General features: G+C 35.9%; 1 protein-coding gene across 1 annotated transcript; it reads left to right on the top strand.

The window, feature by feature from the left end:
• Nucleotides 1-228: 228 nt before the first annotated feature.
• Nucleotides 229-20,128, top strand: LOC127655615 (protein shisa-7-like). Its single transcript, XM_052143501.1, has 6 exons — nt 229-760; nt 10,401-12,596; nt 13,063-13,214; nt 14,905-14,970; nt 15,069-15,257; nt 16,266-20,128. Exons 2-6 carry the CDS (start codon nt 11,857-11,859, stop codon nt 17,174-17,176), a joined length of 2,058 nt encoding a protein of 685 aa, XP_051999461.1. The 5' UTR covers nt 229-760; nt 10,401-11,856; the 3' UTR covers nt 17,177-20,128.
• Nucleotides 20,129-21,036: the final 908 nt, after the last annotated feature.

The following is a 21,036-nucleotide window of genomic DNA, read 5'->3' as shown; positions in this document are numbered from 1 at the left end:
AAATGATTAGAGTCAAAAACAAAATGACATTGTTGCCATGGCAACCGGTCGATGTGCCCCCTCTGCGCGCACACACCATATTGCTTAGCCAGCCATAATCGTGTAAAGATGAGAAGTAGTTTGAGAAACGAAACACGTGAAGCAGTCTGGAATCAACGTATCAGTTCCTCATTAACAGTCTCGCGAAACCAATAAACGCACTTTTCAGCGCTGCGGACCTCTGTGAGACCACCCTCCTCATTCCGCCGGTGTTTCGTGACAGGGTCGGAATGTTCTTGTGTGCACACTTTGCAGGCGGCGTCGATTAAAAGCAACGTGAAGAATAAACAATTGCATTTCATTTAAGAGAGAATTAGAGCGAAAGAAATTGACGGCAACAGGCAGTTTTTGTTTCACCCGTCATTTTAACCGTTATTAAAAGTATATCAAGGACGTATTCGGTAACTTGGTAAACCTGGAATACCTTCACAGTGCTATAAACAAGCAAGATATTTAAATCATTGTGCAAGATCTGTTGCCAGTAGGTAAAGAAAATTGATGCTTTTTCTGTAGTAAGAACATGGAAACAACTGGGGCAGGTGAAAGAATATCCTGGAAAGAAATTAGGGACTGTAAATATTGTTTTGTTGCCAAAAGACGAGACTAACATCAGCAGGGGAGTGCTGCAACAGTTTGTTGAAATAACAGCCATCGTCGTCGCTCAGGCTTCAATACAATATGAGATCGGTGGTGTCGTGAGGCTCAACAGAATTCTGTACAGGTAAGTCGCCCAAGTTGGACTATATCGCTGCATGTCATCTGATTGTCTGATTAATCGTTTTCTGTGATCATGTGTATATGTTTTGTATCACTCTTTATTTTATTGAAGTTTAATGAGCTGTAGCCTACGTGATTTTGCATTTTAACTACTAACTGTTAGTGGTTAAAATGCCTAATACATCGCATCACTTTGTTTTCTATCAATTTGCAAGCGACCGGAGAAAGATCTGTAACACATAAGTGTAAAGTGTCTACACATCACCCTTCTTGCAAACATGCATTCACGCCTACGCAGACGGCCATTCATTGCTCGCGCTGGTTGTCATGTCCACCTACTCACCCTCGTGCGAATTACAGGTCCGCAATCAGCGAGAAACACGTCGATACACGATATTCATATTCTCACCTTCAGATTGTTGTGTGATTTGAAATCAGTCAAAACCTCATATTTTTGGTGTATTTCACTGTTGCGAGACCAACAAAAGTCAGATTGGCTCGGTTGGTTGCGCAGTGGACTGAACTGCGTTTCATTTCATTCATCCGTGTCTCTACAGGTATGATGTTATCAAAATATGGTGACAAACATGTCCCTTGACTTTTAAATCATGAAAAAGATTTCAAATACTCAAGAAACCCCATTAAAAGGCATAATTTTATAAACTAACCTTTTATTAAATAATATGAAATTGTTTGACTCCATAGACCTATAGTTTAATTTTTTGGAAAATATAGTTAGGCTACATTTGTCAATTTTCAAAAAAAAAAACAGTTTATAAAATACAGTTATTTATGTTTATTTTTTACTCATTTTGGTTTCTCAGGTCAAGCATTAGTGCAATGCCTAACAAGTGTACAAAAAGCAAAACAAAATAAGTAACTAATAATTGAAATAATTTAAATCGAATGTTTGTCCCGTTATGACATGTCATTGATGTTATCAATGTTAAAAACTTGTATTTTTAAAATACAAAAGTATATCCAAGGTCAGAGGAAAAAGAGGCTGCTGAATTGTGCATATATAGTGATTTTACCACCATGATCAAAAAGTTATTAATTTACATTTACATAAACAATAATTTTTTCACATGGTGCATTTAAGTATGTTATTGTTGTCACATTGTTTAATGTTCAAATCATTTTATTTATTTAATGGTTTATTGATTTAAATAAACTTTTAAGGGAATTTGTCACTGGTGTTACATCCCTTGCAACATTCACGTTTTCTTTTATGAATAAAACTAATGTTAAGATGTTAAAAATTAACCCTCAGCTTTTATGGGTGAAAACTGAATTTATTTGAAAATTTCAAAAGTAAGTCTGAAAGTAAATAAAATAAAAAATGTTTTTAATGATTGTTTATGTTACCTTATATTATGCAGTGCTTCTTAAAAATAGTAACTTACTACAAATCACTAATTATTTCTCTAAAATGTAATCAAATACTTATACATTTTTTTAAAGTAATCACATTACTAATTACTTTACTTTTAAGTTACTTTCTAAAACACTTTTCCACTCAACAATTTGAAAATATTGTTACACACATATCAGACACTCAGCACCCCATATTTCTCCTTCATAATGACTCATCATGGGGCCATAATTCATGTATTCTACATAAATAATATATTAGAAATAAGCATAACACTAGAATGTACTTAATTCAATTGAACTGAATTGAAGTCATACTGAAGTCAGTATTTGTAACCTGATTACAAGAATTTAAAATGTAATGCATTATACTACGTTTTTGGACTAAAAGTAATTTGACCTTGTAACTAATTACTTTGTAATTGGATTACACCCAACACTGATATTATGTTTACCCTTAATATATTGACAGCATCCATAACACACTTCATTTGTGCACTATAATCCCTAATGGTGGTTTACATATCTACATATTTGGGCACCATCTTTTACAAAAATTGTGGGGGATATTATGACTACATTTTAAAGACAAAATTTGAGGTTATTCTATACTTGGTTCACAGAAATGTTCCAGGCCCTGGCCCTGTCAATCCAAATTGTTGCCTTTGTAAAGTGAACACTTGGTCATGCAATGCGCCAGACCTGCAGATCCTTATGCTTACCTGATTTAACTTTTAATTTGCCTTTAATTTTGGTTGTTGATTCAGTCTGGTTTATATTTTAATTGGTTTTTATTTGGTGGCATTGTTACCACATTTTCCAGTACATTTAATGTAAAATACCACTTTTTTCAGATAGATTTTTTTTTGTTTGTTTTTACAAAATTGACCTAAATGGAATGTGCTGTCATGGGGCACCAAGAACAGGTTTTACACAGCCATACAAATAGCATTTTACTGCCTTGCAATTTATTTTAATTATGAAGTGCGTTTTATTGGGACTGCTATGACAAAAGCCTTACTTAGCTTTCCCATAGTCTTAAACACTTTCCTTACAATGAAGGACACAGACATAGAGTCCAATATAAATAAAATCCCAAAAGCAGTTTATTGTGCAACCAAAATCTCAATAATAACTAGAAAAATTAAGATTTGGTCATTATAAACAAGTCTGAAATACACCTGGGACTCACAAAATGACACTTTTTATAGCATATGTATTCACCAGATAAAGAGTCTATATGTATATATTTCACCAGATGAGGTTTATTGATGAGTAATACAAAAAATTAGAAAAAAAAGAAACTGCATATATTTTTGTCGATAACCGATAGATCCAAAAAGCAACTATTGGCACTGATTAATTGGTAAAACCCATATATTGGTCTACCTTTCAATAATAACATGCTCTGCCTTCTAATTCCATTAGATCTGAGCTCAATGTGGTCCGGGATGTACACACAGTGGCCTTTTTATTTATTTCACCTCCTACTTTGCATTTATTTGATAGTATGGGCTACAGACCAGCTATTTAACCTGATTAAGAACATAGCAATACACCAGATTAATCCATATTGTATGTCTGTGAGAGGGTGGTGTAGATGCATAAGGTTTGGGATATGATTGACTGCTACTGGCAGGTCCACAAATAGTTCATGGTGAGTTGGTCTGTCACAGGCATATTAAGGAAAGGCCAAACAATTTTTCTTTCAAGATAAGAGCAGGTTTAGAGGAGAGAAGAAGGTCTATTAATCATATCTATCATTCTCTTTCTCATTCTTTCCTTCTATACAAGACTGAACTACTGCAGTGCTATTCTGAGAGAGTGAGCTGGCTCAACCCACGCACTGAATATCACAGAGAGAGAAAGGGAAATGCAGTGAGGGAGATATAGATGTTGAGAGAATGTCCAAAACAGAAATGTTTTGCAACAAAAATATAATAAAATATAGAGAGAAGGGCAAGATTTCATAATACCAATTTGAAACCAGATGTTTTTTCGGTAATTCCTCTGTAAACTCACGTTTCTTACTGTTCTAGAAACTGTTTGTGAATGCGCCACATCTTTAGTGTCACATCTCTTAGAAGTCGCCCACAGTGCCTTGCTGACACGTTCAGGAAAAGCTAATCCAGTTTGTAGATGCGCACACTGTTGCACATAGCAAGAAGGTGTTTAAATGGCCTACACTTTATTATATACATGCAAATGAGAGGTTAATGTTTTAATGTTGTAGACTGTTCTTAAATTTGTTCTTAATTAAAACTGTAAATGGCTCACAGATCTTCACATGAATCACTCAACACCACACCTCTTAAGATCAATGTTCCATACATTGTTCCTCATTGCTTAGTTTTTCCAACCGAACTTCTGACAAGTGTGGAAAAATACAGTGGCAAAAATGTGAGGAAAACATTCTTCCCACGTAGGTCACATTAAGCATGGTGCTCCTTGCTCTATATGTGCAAGAACTGTAATTGCATCTGTCAATGCAAGTCCTTTGTAAGTGCACTTTGGTCATTAAATGCTTCCACATTAATTATGCAGAAAATGGTTGCAAAACCATAAACGGTTTATGTAGCAGTTGTTAGGAGAGCAATTTATCACAGCTTTTATGAATTTCCTTGCATTACATACACAACCGTTCAAAAGTTTAGGGTCACTTACTCATTCTTTATTTTTTTTTTCTTCACATTTTAGAATTATAGGAAAGTCATCACAACTATGAGATAATAGAAATGGAAATATGGGAATTGTGTTGTGACTAAAAAAAAAATCCAAAATAAATCAAAACTGTGCTATGTTTTAGCATCTTCAATATAGCCACCCTTTTCCCAGAATTTGCAGAAATGTACTCTTGACATTTTCTCAACCAACTTCTTGAGGTATCACCCTGGGATGCTTTTAAACAGTATTGAAGGAGTTCCCATCTATGTTGGGCACTTATTGGCTGCTTTTCTTTATTATTCGGTCCAAGTCAGCAATTTAAAAAATGTAATTTTTTTTTTAAAATAAAATTATTGTTTTGTAATTAAATAAATTAATATGGTGGCACAATTATATTTTTTGCTACAAATCTAATTTCAAGCATTTAAGCATACACCTTTATTTAAGCCTTCAGATCAAAATGTTTTTAAGATCATAAGAAACATTTCATTCAAGTGACTCCAAACTTTTGAACGGTAGTATAAGTGAATACAGTCTGATGATTTGAACAATTATTAAATGTTTTATTGAACAATTGTATCTGGGCTTTTTTGTTTTGTTGTTGTTTGTTTGATTTTTACCCCTAAGCATTTTTAATATTATATTTTTTGCCATGCATCTTTCAAATTGATTTCAAATTCTGAAAGAATTTTACCATATTGCATGTCTTTTGGATGGCAGTTACTGATTTAAACCAGGTTTTGGATACTTAGGGATGTTGACATGGTACACTGTTAATTTTAAAAGTTAAAAAGAAAAAAAAACTGCCAGCTGTGGTTGCCAGAAATGCACCATAAATATATAGTGATCATGTTTCAGGCATTAAGAGGTGTCATTTTGATGCCTATATATTATACAGTTCACTACTGTATATATTATTCAATGGTGATAATATACTCCTGGAACAAAAAAAAAAATCTCTGCTTTGTACTTTTAAATGTACTTTTAACCAGCATAGTAACACAGATGGTAAAACAAAAGGCCACATGATGACTTACAGTAAATCTCACAGTACAGTAGATTTCATCAAGGGTGGCCCTTCTAGGAGAGATAGCCAATAATCATTCAAAGAAACTACAAAATGTTACCCATGCTAAGACATACCACCATGAAGGTAAAATTTTCTAATACACATTAAAATTATCAACATAATATGTAACAAAAAAACACCACAATGTACATACCTATTAACTGATATCAAAAATAAGTCTAAATATTATATTTATGTATATTCTATAAAATGTAATGAGAAGTGATGGATCATGCAGGGACGTCTGGGAATAACTGATTATAGTTTTTCACTGTAATTTTAATCATTGTTTAATGTAAAAGTATTGTCTTGTACATACTATAAATTTTCACTGTAAACTACAAGGTAATTCATACGTATTACATCTACTTTTACAATATTTAGCAATAAAATTACATGTATTGTTGTTTTAAGTATAATATGATTTGTCAACTTAAATGGAATGATAAATACCAGTTAACAAATTAACAGTTTTTTACTGTAGCATTGCATTCCTTTTCCATTAAAATGACAACATTTTATTGTATAGATAGATTGATAGATAGATAGATTTACTATTAGATGGACAACCATTATTTGATTAAAACTGAATTTGGTAGCCTGAAAGGTTTGCAAACCACACTGGAAAAAATAAAAAAGTAAAAAAGTAAATTTCCGGCAGCTGTGGTTGCCAAACATTAACAATAAAAAATACGGTGACCATGTTTCAGGCTTTACGGGATGTAATTTTGTTGCCTGTATATTTTGTGGTTCATTGTGTCACTCACACAAACACAAAACAGCATCAGGGTAACAAATATGAAATTAAAATAATGCATTCAATAATATAACATGGAACACCCCAAAGTACCTAACTGATATTAAAAAAATAAGTAACAAAACTATTCCCATAAAATATAATGAAATGTGATGGGTTATGCAGGGAATTCCGGTAATTTACTATAAAAAGTACATGTACTCACATGTTAAACATAATATACATTTTTATCGTTAATTATATGGTAAAATTATACTTTTTACATATAAAAAACATAATTTTTTACAACATTTTACCCAAGAATTACATGTATTGCCCTGTAAAATTAATAATGTTTTACCGTATATTTTAAGGTAATTACCCATTAACCAATTAACGTTTTTTACTGCAGCGTTTTTAGTCTTTTACTGTTAAAATTACAGAAATGTTTTAAAGTTATGCCATGATGCAATCGTAGACCTCCTATGCCTAAGCGCTATACAGTAGCTAATATGAGACCACAGCAGGCATGGGTATATTTTCCTTGCCAACACTGTATTTCCTGCATTGGAATGTTGATAGATTTGTATGTGCCTGTTGTCGCCACAGTTCTGCTATATCTCTATGCAGATCATTACTTGGTGATATCTGTAGTTCATTACATAGAAGATGTGTTATTTGTTTTTTTTAGGTCTATACACATTTTATATCGCAGTAATATACGTTTTTTTGGATTGTGTTCCGAATGTGCTGTAGTAAAAGAGTGTGTTAATATTCCTTTACTACCTGATCATGCATACTGTCTGCATGTGCGCACATGTTTTGCAGTCTCTATGTTTGGTGTTAGCACTGTATGTTCCCTATGTTGTGAATAGTGTGTACTGTGTATAAGTGAATGTGTGTTAGTAAGTGGTGTCACTGAACGCTTTCCATTCTCTTCCACCCACTCACTGCACTCCCACATACACACATGCACAAACACACAAAGCACCTCTTCTCTGTCGTACCTCTGGCTCTGTGTACTTCTGCTATGCTGTGCTCATATTTAAATCTCTACCCTGCATTTATCTGTCTCCCTCCAACCCCCTAATGGATTTCCACTGGCCCCTGCAATTGTGAAAAGTAAAGCAGATGGGTATTGATTGAGATATTAGGAGTTCCAGAACTGTATAACAGTGTTTCTATCACTTTCTTCACAAACATTCTGACACATAGGCCTATAGTAAAGTGTCAGGAAAGAAAGATCTCAGTCTCTCCCTCCTTCCCAGTGTCATGCATCATGCTATGCTCTCTGAAAAGGACTGATCACTGTTTGTTCTGATCATTGCTTCACTTCTTTCCATGCTTCTGATTCAAAGTGACTTGTAGTAACACATTAGACAAATGGTCATCATGATTTTCTTTATCAGAGTTATGAGTGTAATGTTGGAATTTGCAGCTGTATTGCATGCAATATGATCCTCAATGTCAATGCCATATTTATGTTAGAGTACATATTAAAAGAATAAATATTGTTTCTAAATTTGGATATTTAGTCTAAATGATTAGTCTTAAACTGAATAATGTCAAAGTGTAAAGATAAGTATTTAGCTAATATTCTGATTCATCATGGTGTCAACCAGTCAGCTTATGAAGCATAATGAAATGTACAATTTAATGTGCAATGGACACCGTTTTAGGCTAGAAGCTCCAGACCAACAGATTCATACCAAAAGTGTGTATAACATGTGCATGTGTGACGTGCCCATGCTGCAATAATGTAATAACTTTACCCTTAACCAATCACAAATTCTATGATTTCAAAACTGACAATAGTCAAATTTGACTAGTATCTGTTATCCTCATGTAAAAATTCTGGTCCCTATTCCTTTACTGATGCATAGAGTAATACATGGATGCTCAGTTAATAATCCCTGTAAAACACTTCTTAAAGGAACAGTTCACACAAAAATGGAAATTTTGTCATTATTGTTACTCTAAACAAGTGATTTTTGAAGTCTTTAGAGGGTTTATTTGCCATCTATTAAAAATTAACCGTGATTCGACAAAGGACACACAAAAAAATGTTTTTTGTAGCATGGCTACACAGACTTCTGAAGCGATATAATCTGTTTTTGTGGTGAATGGAATTTAAGTAATTATTCACTCTCAAGTCAAATTAATTCTTTCATATTTGATTTACATTAACTGTATATCTGTTAATGTCGATAACATCAAACCTTATTGTTCTTGCAACATGACAACACTACCTTTTAAACTGACATTGATAACTTTTACTGTGGTTTAAGTTTTTTTTTTTTTTTCTGTAGTCACTTTCATTTGATGGCACATGAACCCTGTGATGACCTTTTAAAAAAATATAAAAAAATATTCACCCTTTGTGTTAAAATGACAGAATGGCATACTTTTTATATTTTTGAAGTGACTATTTGCACTAGGTGTAAATAGCACCTGCCACACAACACAGCTATTTGTACAGAAATTGAAGACAAACTGTGCCATCAAGGATTAATGTAAAAACTGATTTTCTCACATTGATTTGGTCAGAGTGAAGTTCGGGGAGTTGACAAAAATGTTTGTTCCAGGTCAAATTAACCATGGTTTTGCCATAGTTTTAATGCAGTTAACCATCATGTTACTACAGCAACATGGTGTTAATATAGTAATCATGTTTAATTTTGTGGTCACTATGATTTTACTACAAAATACTGTGGTGGTACTATGGTTACTGTAGTAAAACTATGGTTTATTTTTATAAGGTTAGGTTTAGGGGTTGGTGTAGGATGTCTATGGGACTCTAAATAAACACAATAAACATACTGCAGTGATGTTAGTGTTTAATTAAGGGTGCAAGTATTTGCACTTAGTGTTATTTTTGGGTGAACTATTCTTAAAATGCCTGCTGGATTGTGCCCACAGCTCATTTTTATATTAGCTAAATATTTAATTCTTGTTCCTGTTGTATTTAGTGTGTGTGTTAAAACATACAGACCAACCACATTAAATAAATATCTGCAAAAATTCTGTGGATTGTTATACTGATTACATTAGTTACGGCACATGATGTGTGCTGCACTTCTGCATGGAGTGCCCTTTTGTGACTGAATATATATATATATATATATATATATTTTTTTTAAATGAATGAATATATATATATATATAGATATAGATATAGATATAGATATATATATACATAGGGCACTCCATGCAGAAGTGCATCACACATCAGACACACAGACAGGCAGCAGCCCCTCCCAGCTCCTATCCCAGTTGTGTCTTTCTTGGCTTGTGTGGAGGTGAGTGATGATGAACAAAATACTAAGCTACTAATGCCTCGACTTTACAGTTAATTACCCAAAAGCCAAAAAACAAATATAGTTAACTTGTGTCTTGCAAACATGCATGAATCATGAACTACTAGCTAATGTATTAAGTTAGCTAAAGTTTAGCCATATATCATGGCCATACAGGCCATACATAATGTACTGTAATTAATGGAGACACTACAGGTGAATACAGTAAAATGTTTGTCTAATAACATCATCACGGTCGCCACATTAATATGAAAATTCGGCGTTAACTAATTAAAATGAGCTAATTTGCATACATTTGACAAAAAGTGCCCTTTATTTCCACTTGTGCCCCGTCCCCCAAAATGTCTGCACACATCCCTGCCTACATATCATATTTGTCACAATGAATATAATATGCTGCCATGTTGATGACAAGCTATGATCTTTCAAAAATAATTTTGTGTGTGCGTGTATGTGTGCATTAATGTGTTGATTTACTTTTCAGAGGCACATCACTCTGTCGTTGAACACTTGAAAACTTTCTGTGGATTCCTAGACCAACCTTGCAAAAAAGTGAGGAAACAGCCATGTCCACACTATGGAATATTAAACCATTTCACCAAGAGGTGCAGCAAAATGTTTCAAAAATCTCTGTCTCAATGAAAACTGGGCTTATCAGAAAAGCAAATCTGCTGTGTGAACTGTAAGCAACTGGAAAGAGACTGGAGATTTTCTATTGCGAAGACAATCAGCCTTGCAAAATATTTTATCATCTTTTGTGCCATTATCAGTTTTTTTTTGTCTTTGTCATCAGTTTATTGAACATTATCACACTTCAATAGCCTGAAATACATGTAGATGGATTAAATATTTATAATACAACCCATTTATATTTAACCTGACAGATTCTACATTTTTACCTGATTTCTTTCAACCATTTTAAATCTACACATACGATTATAGATTTAGTAATTCTTTACATGCTGAATGAAGCAATGACCATTCATTTCAATACAAGTTTTCAGGCCAACATTTAAGAGTAACCTCTGAGGAAACTAAATAATTCCTCACCTACTCAGAAGTGTTCACTGTTCTGAGTAACCCAATTAAGACGTAAACAAGAGCAGTAGAACAAAACAGTCATTTTGACTTCCCACAAAGTGTATAGAAATTGTTAATACTAGTTAATAATAGAAAACATTCAGGGAGCAATACAGGTCAGGGAAATTTGCCTAAAGACTAAGTGCCATTGTTGAATGTAAAGAGTGCCCAATTTAAAAAATAATAATATTGTGAGGATAAAAAAAAGAGACAAAAAATCATTAGTTTACATTTTTAAGATGTTTAAAGTTGTCCCTTTCGCTTAAATCAATTTTTCATCCTGATAAGTGCCAGAATAGGGGATTAAACATAAATTCTTAAATTTCTTTCAAGTGTCATCAATACACTAAACTATATAGGTAATATGTAAAGTTGATAATAAGAGATGCCATTTCTTGTTTGTCTGCGGATATAAAAAAAAAAAAATATATATATATATATATAGATTTTATTTGTTTTGAGGACAGTCACAAAAGGGAAGATTTTTCTTTGCTTATATACACAATATTTATTTTAAATATTCTTTAATTTCCTGTTTGTACAAGAACTGGCCAATTTATGTTGCTTACTACAAATATTATTGGCATTTGGATTGTTTTACATATTGTTTTTGTGTTCATCTATATGCTGGAAGGAGGCACTGTATGATGAGTATGAGAGAATATGTGTTTTATAACCATTGTGGCTCACCTTGAAGCTGAAAGCACACACTTTTAACAGACTTTCGAAAACAGATTTTCCTTTTGAGACTGTTTTAATATAGAGTCTGATTTCATATAAGCAGGCTGTTTTTTTTTTCAATCTATATTGTGTGGTGGGTTGAGTCAGTCTGAGAAAAAAGCAGCGTTAGTCATGTAAAAATGATGCCCACCTTGAAAGCTCGAGTGTGTATAATCATTCTCTTCCTGCTGATCGCTGTCCCATTTAACGCTTCATCAGCAAGCATCCCGGGCCCCTCCAGAAATACACAGAATGGGCCCATCACCATCACTATCACCCCAACACCCAGCCCCAGATCTCGAGGTAGAGGGTTTCTGTTCCCCCTTTCTAAAAATGGTGGGAATATGCAAGAGAAGTCTATGAATCATTGGCCAAAGCAGCCAGCTGGAGCAGCAGAATTGCCCCCTAGGCCGCTGCCTCAGATAATGCTGCCAAAGAACATAACGGCCGATGCACTGAAGCCCCCTCTTAGAGCAGCACAGGTAGTTCCGCCTCCTCGCAAACTGGTGGAAGTGGATGTTTGTCGGGGTTATTATGATGTCATGGGGCAGTATGACCTCACCTTTAATTGTTCCAAGGATGACTTCATCTACTGCTGTGGGACCTGTCATTATCGATTTTGTTGTCCAGACCGGACTCGAAGGCTAGACCAGAACATCTGCCAGAACTATCATTCTCCTGTGTGGGCCAATACTGCCCCACCAGCAACCAGGCCCCCAGCACCAGCCCATCCTGATCTCAGCCGCATTGAGCAAAGCAACAACACTGTCTATGTCATTGGTGGAGTCATCTCGTTTACAGTTGCAGTGGCGGTGGCTATTAAGGTGGCATTCCACAAGGCATCACGTCAACCTAGGAACAGAGAACTCAACATGCCCAGGTGAAAGGAGGCAACCAAAAACACTCAAAGTTACTAAAGGTATCGATCATCCAAAAATTTAAATTATGAATAATTTACTCACCTTCATTTTGTTCCAAACATATATAAATTACTTTCTTCTGTGTAACACAAAAGGAAATGTTAGGAAGAATGACAGCCTCACTCACTTCACTTCCAAGTGAGAATGGTGACTGGGCTGTCATTCCTTATTGCATCTCCTTTTTTATTTATTATTCAGAAGAAGAAAAAACATATGGGTTTGGAACAACATAACAGGAAGTAAATGATGACAGAATTTTCATTTTTGGATGAACTATCCCTTTAATCAGTGCTCTACTGCCCTGCATATGGCCTGTTCAATGCATATATTTCAATATATCAATGTTTAATGCAGTCTAATGTTAAAGAAGCCTAATGCACCTAAAATTGTATCCTTTTGACTAATTTCTACCTCCTTCCCTGTCAGGGCTCTAGTGGAAATGTTGCGTCACCAGTCAAGTACAGTCCAAGAGGGGGAGAGAAACAACAGTGTTGCCCTGGGAACTGGAGGAGGAGAGGGGACACTTGGAAGACCCCCCAAAAACCTCTATCCCACACTACAGAGTAAAGATAACCGATGTGAGAGGAAAACTTACCAATTAATTCTCTTTGTACTCCTTTATCCAAGTTATCTGTGAGTTACAGTTGTAACTTGTAAGTTTAGATAAAATATCCAGTACTGAGCATATATTTGTATTTCTACGTGGATCAAAAACCCTGTTAGTTGCACGTCAAATGCTATTACATTTTACATTTAGCAGGTGTTTTATCCAACGCGACTTACAAATGAGGAACATAGCAAGCAAATTGTTGTACATAAGTCGACAATATCTGCAGTAATACACTGCCAAGTTCTAAAAGTTTGCAGGAGTAGTATAGATTGTATGAAGGTTGGAAGTTCATTCCACCTCAGAGGAACAGAGAAAGTGAAGGATCATTGAATAGACTTTATACATTCCACGTGCTGTCCTGAAGGTCAGAGTTAAAGCCTTATATTTGATGCATGAAGCTACAGGTTACAAGTGAATTGCACCCAAGAGTGGGGTGATGTGAGCCCTCTTTGGCTGATCGAAGACCAGACGTGCTGAAGCATTGTGAACTAATTGCAGTGGCTTTATCATGCTAGCAGGGAGGATGGCCAACAGAGCATTTCAGTAGTCTAGTCTTGAAATGAACAGAGCTTGGAGCATATTCAGACAGGAAGGGTCTGATATTCCTGATGTTGTAAAGCATGAACCGGCATGACCAGGAGGTTGATGAGATGTGGGCAGTGAAGTTAAGCTGGTCATCAACCACCACTCTCAGGTTCAGAGCAGTCCTGGTTGGCGTTAGTGTAGTTGAACCAATATAATTAATGAGGTTGTGGTAAACAGATGGGTTGGCTGGGATCAGAAGGAGTTCTGTCTTGGCCAGGTTGAGCTGAAGGTGACTCTCCATCCAGGCAGAAATCTCTGAGAGGAAGGCAGAGATAAGAGTGGTGATGGTGGGGTCATCAGGCTGGAACGACAGGTAGAGCTGAAAATCATCTGTGTAGCAGTGATAAGAAAAGTGATGTGCCTTAATTATCGGTCCAAGTGATGTAGTGTAGTTTGAGAAGAGGAGGGGTCCAAGCACTGATCCCTGAGGAACACCAGTGGTCAGTTGGTGTGACTTGGACACCTCTCCTCTCCAGGTGACCTTGAAGGATCTGCCTATGATATATGACTCAAACCATCCAAGCTATTATGTGGAACCAAATGTCCTGTGTCAAATGTTTTTACATTTGATAAAAACATTTGACACAGGACAAACTAGATGTAACCTGGTTGCACTTTGCAGTTGACTGGTGTTGTTGTATTATATCTCATACAGAGTTCCTTCATGTTTCCAACTCAGTTTGAATCTTGTGAATGGCCAGCAGCATAAATTCAGGACAAGAAAGAATCATAGGGAAAAAGCAAGGGTTTAAAGCATCAACCAAATGATGAAAGGGCATTTGTGAATTATTTAGCATGGGGCTGTATTTATGATGGCATTAGAATGAACAGACTGAATGGAGTAAAAAACACTTTGTAGAGCTAGAAAAGCTTAGCAGGGCAGCATTTATTAAATTAATAAATGTACATAAGATACTTTGTAACTTCATGGTAACTGTAAATATTTGCTGACAAAAACATTACTGGAAGTTAGCAGATGAAAGGTTCAACACGCACGCACGCACGCACACACACACACACACACACACACACACACACACACACACATATTATATCTTTGTTCTGTTTCACAGTGGGGAATCTACAGCATAATTTCATCCATACCAAAGGCTCCAGCCCCAAACATACAGCCACCATTGGTAGGTAACATCCACAATTCTATGAAAACCACTGCAATATTTTCTATAGGGTTTCAAATAACCTCAACATCCATCAATGTCGTTATCTGTCTTTAAAGAGCGTGCACCACGTATGAACAACGTGCAGCTGGCCACCGGTGGCACACTGAAGCCAAGTAAGCATACTAACGCCATGAAGCCCCAGCCTTCCTTCCATCACTCCCTACACAACCTGGCTCAGCTGCCGCCCTCTTATGAAGCCGCCATGAAGCCTGAGATGAACAGATACTCCTCTCTAAAGCGTCTGGGTGAGTGTCTGATTACCAAAGGACTTTCCAAGACTCTTAAAATCCCTTTCATATGGTTTTCTATCCTGTGTTGACGTATTGCCTATTGAAACAGGATATTGGGGCAGAACATATTGGAGGGTTCATTATTTTTTCTTTTTTGCAATACAATATAGATGGCTTCAAAGCTAGTAGACATTTAAAAAAAAAAACACAAAACTCCAATTTTTATTTAAGTAAATGTTTTGAAGAATTACATAGAAAATGTCATGATTGTTTTCATATTATAGCCCACATCATTTAAAAGGCATCACAAAAAATGTATAACGAATATAGAGAGAAAGATGGACCAAGTTAGTAGTGTTGTGTTTTGAAGAAAACACAACACTACTAAGAAAGTACCTGCTGGCTGATGAGGATACAGCCTCATGTGGGGTTTAGAGCATTGCATAAATATTTCAGTACAATGATTTTTTAATTTTTTTTATTTTAAGCAATGTCAGTGTTTCACTGGAACACTTGGGAGATATACAGTAAATGTTTGTGAAGGTCATTTTAATGAGTGCAAACTTTTGCAAAGCAATCTTGTACAGACATGGACAGCCTTAAGGCCTCTCTCTCAGCTAGACATGAAACCTCCTGGAAAGTGGGTTACAGATGGAGGACAACAAAGTTTTGCGCAGGCGAAGGTTATACAGGCTGATACAGTGACTCAGACTTAATCAGCAAAGATGAATTGGCTCAGGGATCAGGATAAAATATGATCATATTAACATTGTTACAGTCATGAAATCAGGTTTTGACTTAAACACAGTATTCTAGGTTGGAGGTGTAAGAATTTTTATTAAGCAATAGTAATAGGTAATTAAATTAAGTTGTGATAAAGATTTGAATGGCTCATAGCCTGTAGGCATTCATAGTTGTGCTTCCCTATTCTCTGAAATGTATTTATTCTCTTTTCTGTTGATTTACATTTCTTGCCTCATTCAATTTCCTGATCTTTTCAAACATGTTTTCCTCCACCTACAGAAAAAGGAGGATTGGAGGATTATTCAGGTTACTGTACCACGAAAAGGAGGCCCAACAATGCCCCTCCATCCTTCCATTCCTCCCAGCATCATCTTCCCTGGGGTGGTGACTACACAATGGGGGGACGAGGCACACTTCCCACCCATGCCACTCGCCCTCGAATACCTCATCCACAGTCTGCCCCAAGCCACACCCCCAATCCTTACCCTCTGGATCCACCAGAGACAAAGCAAAACCAGAATTATGATACACTTTCCAAACCACCGCGCCGTGTTAAGTCAACTGACCAGCTCCTTGCACTCGGTGATGGCAACACATTATCAAGGCTCTCCAAGAACCAACAGCACCAATACTACAAAGCCATGGCCAGTGCATCAAAGAACTCCAATAACCAGAACACCCTGCAGAAGTCCAAGGACAGGCTGCTAATGTCACCGGATCATCTAGAGGAGATCGAATATGGTGAAGTTGGAAGTGGGATGGGTATGGGAATAAGTGAATACCCTGCAGGAGGGGGAGGTGGGATGGTGCCCACCCTGCCCCGCGTGAGCCACCAGAAAGCTCAATCACAGCAGAATGTTTGTGCGACACCGTCACTTGACCGTCATCACATGATAAAGATGAACTCGCACCCAACATCGGGGCGAGAGCAGGAGCGAAATTCAGCAGCAATGTCGGGTCACCTGGGAGGAGGTGGGGTTGGAGGAGTGGGATGGGGCGATATGCCAGGAACAGGGGTTGTCATGGGAACAGGAACTCTTGGTGGACACAGTGCCAGGAGGCTTGCATTTGCAGCAAAAAGGCAAAACACCATTGAACAACTTCACTTCATCCCGGGTGCAGGGGGGAGTGGAGGAGTGCCGACAAACCAAGGGGTTAGAACAGGAAGCAAGACTGAGGTTACTGTGTGAGCAAGAGGCTGGAGAGAGAATGAAGGAGGAATGGAGAAGATGGGTGAGGGATAGACTGTGTGATGAGTTGGAGGATGGTAAAGGGACTGTGGGAAAACGAGAGTGGGCGTAAGAGGGAGAAAAATAATGAGAGAAAAGAGAAAAGGAGTAGGAGGATGGTGAAGGAATCAGAGAAATCAAATTTGAAGGAAGGGGCCACAAGGTAGTTCATAAAGAGCCAAGTGGCACCATATTTTTACAGATATATATTGTATATAGTGGCAAAGACACAAGATGAGATTAGATAACAACAGTTATTAGTCTGTTTTGATAGAGCTTGTTGTGCTTTTTATGTTCATGAAATTGCAGCTATTAGTATGATCAAAGTTGCCATATATGACTATTAATTTGTTTCAAGTTTGCCTATAACCTGCTGCATAGAATATCATTAGAGTGTAATATAAATTTCACATGATTTGTCAGATGAACCGCAACTGACATTTTTCATATCTTTGTGTCAAATGTTTTTATTCTTGGATATTTTTTCCATTATTACACAGATATAGCTGCTATGGAGCCATATATTTCAGAGAACAGCTCTCACTTTCTCAATATGATGGAGACTAACAATTACACAAGCTTATGTAACATCTGCATAAGAGGAATCAGTTAAACAACCATTCCTACTGATGAATTGTAAAGCTTCTTACAGGTGGACAAATACAATAAGAATCAATGGAAAACATAAAAAGGAGTCGAATAACCATAATGCTGGATCTTACCTCTTTTTGAACCCTAATCTACATAATAAGGGAGGTTGGCAGGGTTGTTACAATGTTTGTCAAAATGATTGATGATGGAACAATTTGAGGAGCATAACGATTTGTTTGAATAACATAAACTGACAAGAATTAAAAGGACTTGAATGACTTTTGAAGCCTACTCAGTGAGACAGAGAAAGCAAGTAATAGCTTACCATAAATTATTTTCGCCTGCAACTTAGTGTGAATTTAACATGGATATACCAAGTGAATTTCTGTTCAGTTTGTTTTGTTGGAATCCTGAAAATAGTACATGACAAGTTTTAAACCCTCAAGTTTGCCCTTCAGTACATAACTGGAAATCGTTTTGAACAATGAATGAAAGCCATTTCGACTGGGCAGAACAGCCCAGATGAAAACCAAGAGAAATGTCTGACAATCATATTTTTTCTCCATTTTAAAAAGACTCTTTATTGGTCAATGGCACTTTGTTTGGAGCTGGGATTTGTAAAGGAGATTCATCATAAGGGACAATGGACTACTAAAAGCACAAGAATAATACCTTTGATTCCTGTAATGCTGGGTACGTGCCTGTTTATGCTCCTCTTAGTTGTACTGTACACAAAAATTTCTTAATTGTGAACACCTTAAGCTTTTAAATGTGGATCTGAGAAGGGGAAACAACACAAGAGTAATCATAAATTAATTTGTATGTTAATATTCTGACATAAAATTAGTGCATAACATGGCAGTATCATTACCTTGCTCAGGTGTGGGTAGGCATTTAAAATGTTTATCAAGACAAACCTCTTGGACTGCTTTTTGAATCTCCATGTTAAAGCCATGTGCATATGCTGTTAAAAGACTTTACAAACAGTCCAAGGATACAGGCATGCCAAAACAGCTAACCTGTATTACAAATCTGCTTATACTTATATGGACACATCACATCATACCTGATATCTTCTTAACCAATAACGCTTGTCAATATTAAGGGCTAAACAACACACATGCGTTAGTGGTACAAATGTTACCCACGGCTTATTCATTATTACTTAACAGATAACAATCTCATAATATATGGAAAGGTATTAATGTAGTTAGTGAATATTCAAATAAAATTTAAATGAGATTGGTTACAAAAGAGCCAGCTATAATTTAACGTATGGTTCTGTCTTCTGAGGAATAGTCTCGGTCTCATGAACTCATTTTACAAATGAAAAATAATCTTTTTGTCATAGACTTTATACCTCTTGGTTAATGTTCAATGTAATACAGTTACAGACTATTTGAATATGTATTACTCCCAGTAAAAGTGTTAAGGAGTAGTTTATATTACGTTTGCATCAAAGGATTTGTGGCAGCACATTCATTTAATTTTTCACTGGAACTAGTGTGTATCTAAATGGAAACTAATGAAAACATAAAGACAATCTTCCTAACAGCTCTGTAATACATAGGTGTTTGTTATTGTCATTACTATGACAGTTAATATTATGGTTATTGGTGAAATTTATTCTTGTTGTTATGGTTATCTTTTCGTTATGATGGTGATTTTTTTTCTTCTGTGGTTTTAGTGTTTACTTGTTTTAGATATATTTCTCATACATTTTTTTGAAATTATGATTAGAAAATAGAAGCACAAACTTTTTAGCCACTCATTGTTTGCCAATTCTTCATGCATTCCTAATGAAGAGGAGTGCCTTCAAAATGTCTGTGATGTCAAATTGTAATTCTTATAAGCCTGAAAATGTCATTACTTGTTGCAGAGACATCACAATGGGTTTATAAAGATGTCATAGGATGTATGTTGTGTGTGTGTGTAATTGAATGTCTTATTTTTCTTGATTTAGTGAAAATTAAACTTTTTAATGTTTATTTCAGGGACAATTAGAACGGCTGAATCAATTTAGTATTTTAGTCATAAAAATTATGTAGCAATGTCTGTTCAGTTTTGTATTCACAAGCCATAATTATGACAATGTTTATGAAATTTCATCACAAGGCATTTTAATGCTGAAAATAACAAACACTGGATGTGCAAATAAAGTCTTGATGCATTTTAAAAGGTTGGCCTACAATGGAAACGGCATTAATTGCACAAGCAAGCAGGGACGACGAAGACATCGTTTTGAGAAAGCAGTAATAAGCTCATGTTTTTTAAAATGTTAATGTACAGAAGCAGAATGAATGTTTGGGTATATCACTTAAAATCAACCATTAACCCAATGTTTATGTCAGTTTCCTACTATATCAAATTGTCTCAAATTACAAATCTCTATTATATACTGAATCATCCACTTGATTTGCATACAGGTTAAATTTCATCTTTGTAGAATAAAATCAGCTGATTCAACTGTTGCCTTAAATGTCTGATGACACACATCAATTGAAAAACAGAACGTTTAAATTATGTATAAACTTCAAGCATTAACATTTATTCACTTCGTTAGTACTTATTATATATTGTTAACAACATTCATGTCCCAGTATAGGATTGGAATTAAGTCAAAATACCAAGGCAGCCATTTTGATAAGGACCTGCATTTGAATTTAAGCTGTCAGTATGTAATAAAATGGCCACTAAAGTGCAAACAAATCACTACAGAAATTATATAATAAATTAAAAGTGAACATATTATTTGATATCAAGATTATATGCGCCGCGTAGTAATTCCAATTTAGCTCGTGATCTCAGTGAGGTGGGAAATGCTAGCTCGCACATAGTCAAATATGACAGCAGTACTCTAAACGCGTACTTGAATGCTAAATGTATATCTTGTGCAGCTGAAATGCGAGAGGAATCATATCGTAATTAAAATGATATGATTAAAATGGTAAAGATGCGAACATTAGAAGTGCACTGGATAAGAAGCGAAAATGCACACTAACGCAGTCGCAGCACCGTATATTAGAGAGAGAGAGAGAGAGAGAGAGAGAGAGAGAGAGAGAGAGAGAGAGAGAGAGAGAGAGAGAGAGAGAGAGAGAGAGAGAGAGAGAGAGAGAGAGAGAGAGAGAGAGAGAGAGAGAGAGAGAGAGAGAGAGAGAGAGAGAGAGAGAGAGAGAGAGAGAGAGAGAGAGAGAGAGAGAGAGAGAGAGAGAGAGAGAGAGGGGCCAGCC

This window comes from Xyrauchen texanus, chromosome 15 (genome assembly GCF_025860055.1).
Source record: "Xyrauchen texanus isolate HMW12.3.18 chromosome 15, RBS_HiC_50CHRs, whole genome shotgun sequence".
In the NCBI taxonomy this organism is placed as follows: domain Eukaryota; kingdom Metazoa; phylum Chordata; class Actinopteri; order Cypriniformes; family Catostomidae; genus Xyrauchen; species Xyrauchen texanus.
Note: the sequence above shows the minus strand (reverse complement) of the source record. Positions and strands in the feature narration are given on the sequence as shown.

What these genes read in the sequence shown, in the direction of transcription:
- LOC127655615 (XM_052143501.1), top strand. Translation starts at nt 11,857, where the DNA reads ATGATGCCCACCTTGAAAGCTCGAGTGTGTATAATCATTCTCTTCCTG. An exon ending in ACAGAGTAAAGATAACCGAT is followed by an intron (nt 13,215 to 14,904) that starts GTGAGAGGAAAA and finishes TCTGTTTCACAG; the next exon opens with TGGGGAATCTACAGCATAAT. An exon ending in CTCCTCTCTAAAGCGTCTGG is followed by an intron (nt 15,258 to 16,265) that starts GTGAGTGTCTGA and finishes CTCCACCTACAG; the next exon opens with AAAAAGGAGGATTGGAGGAT.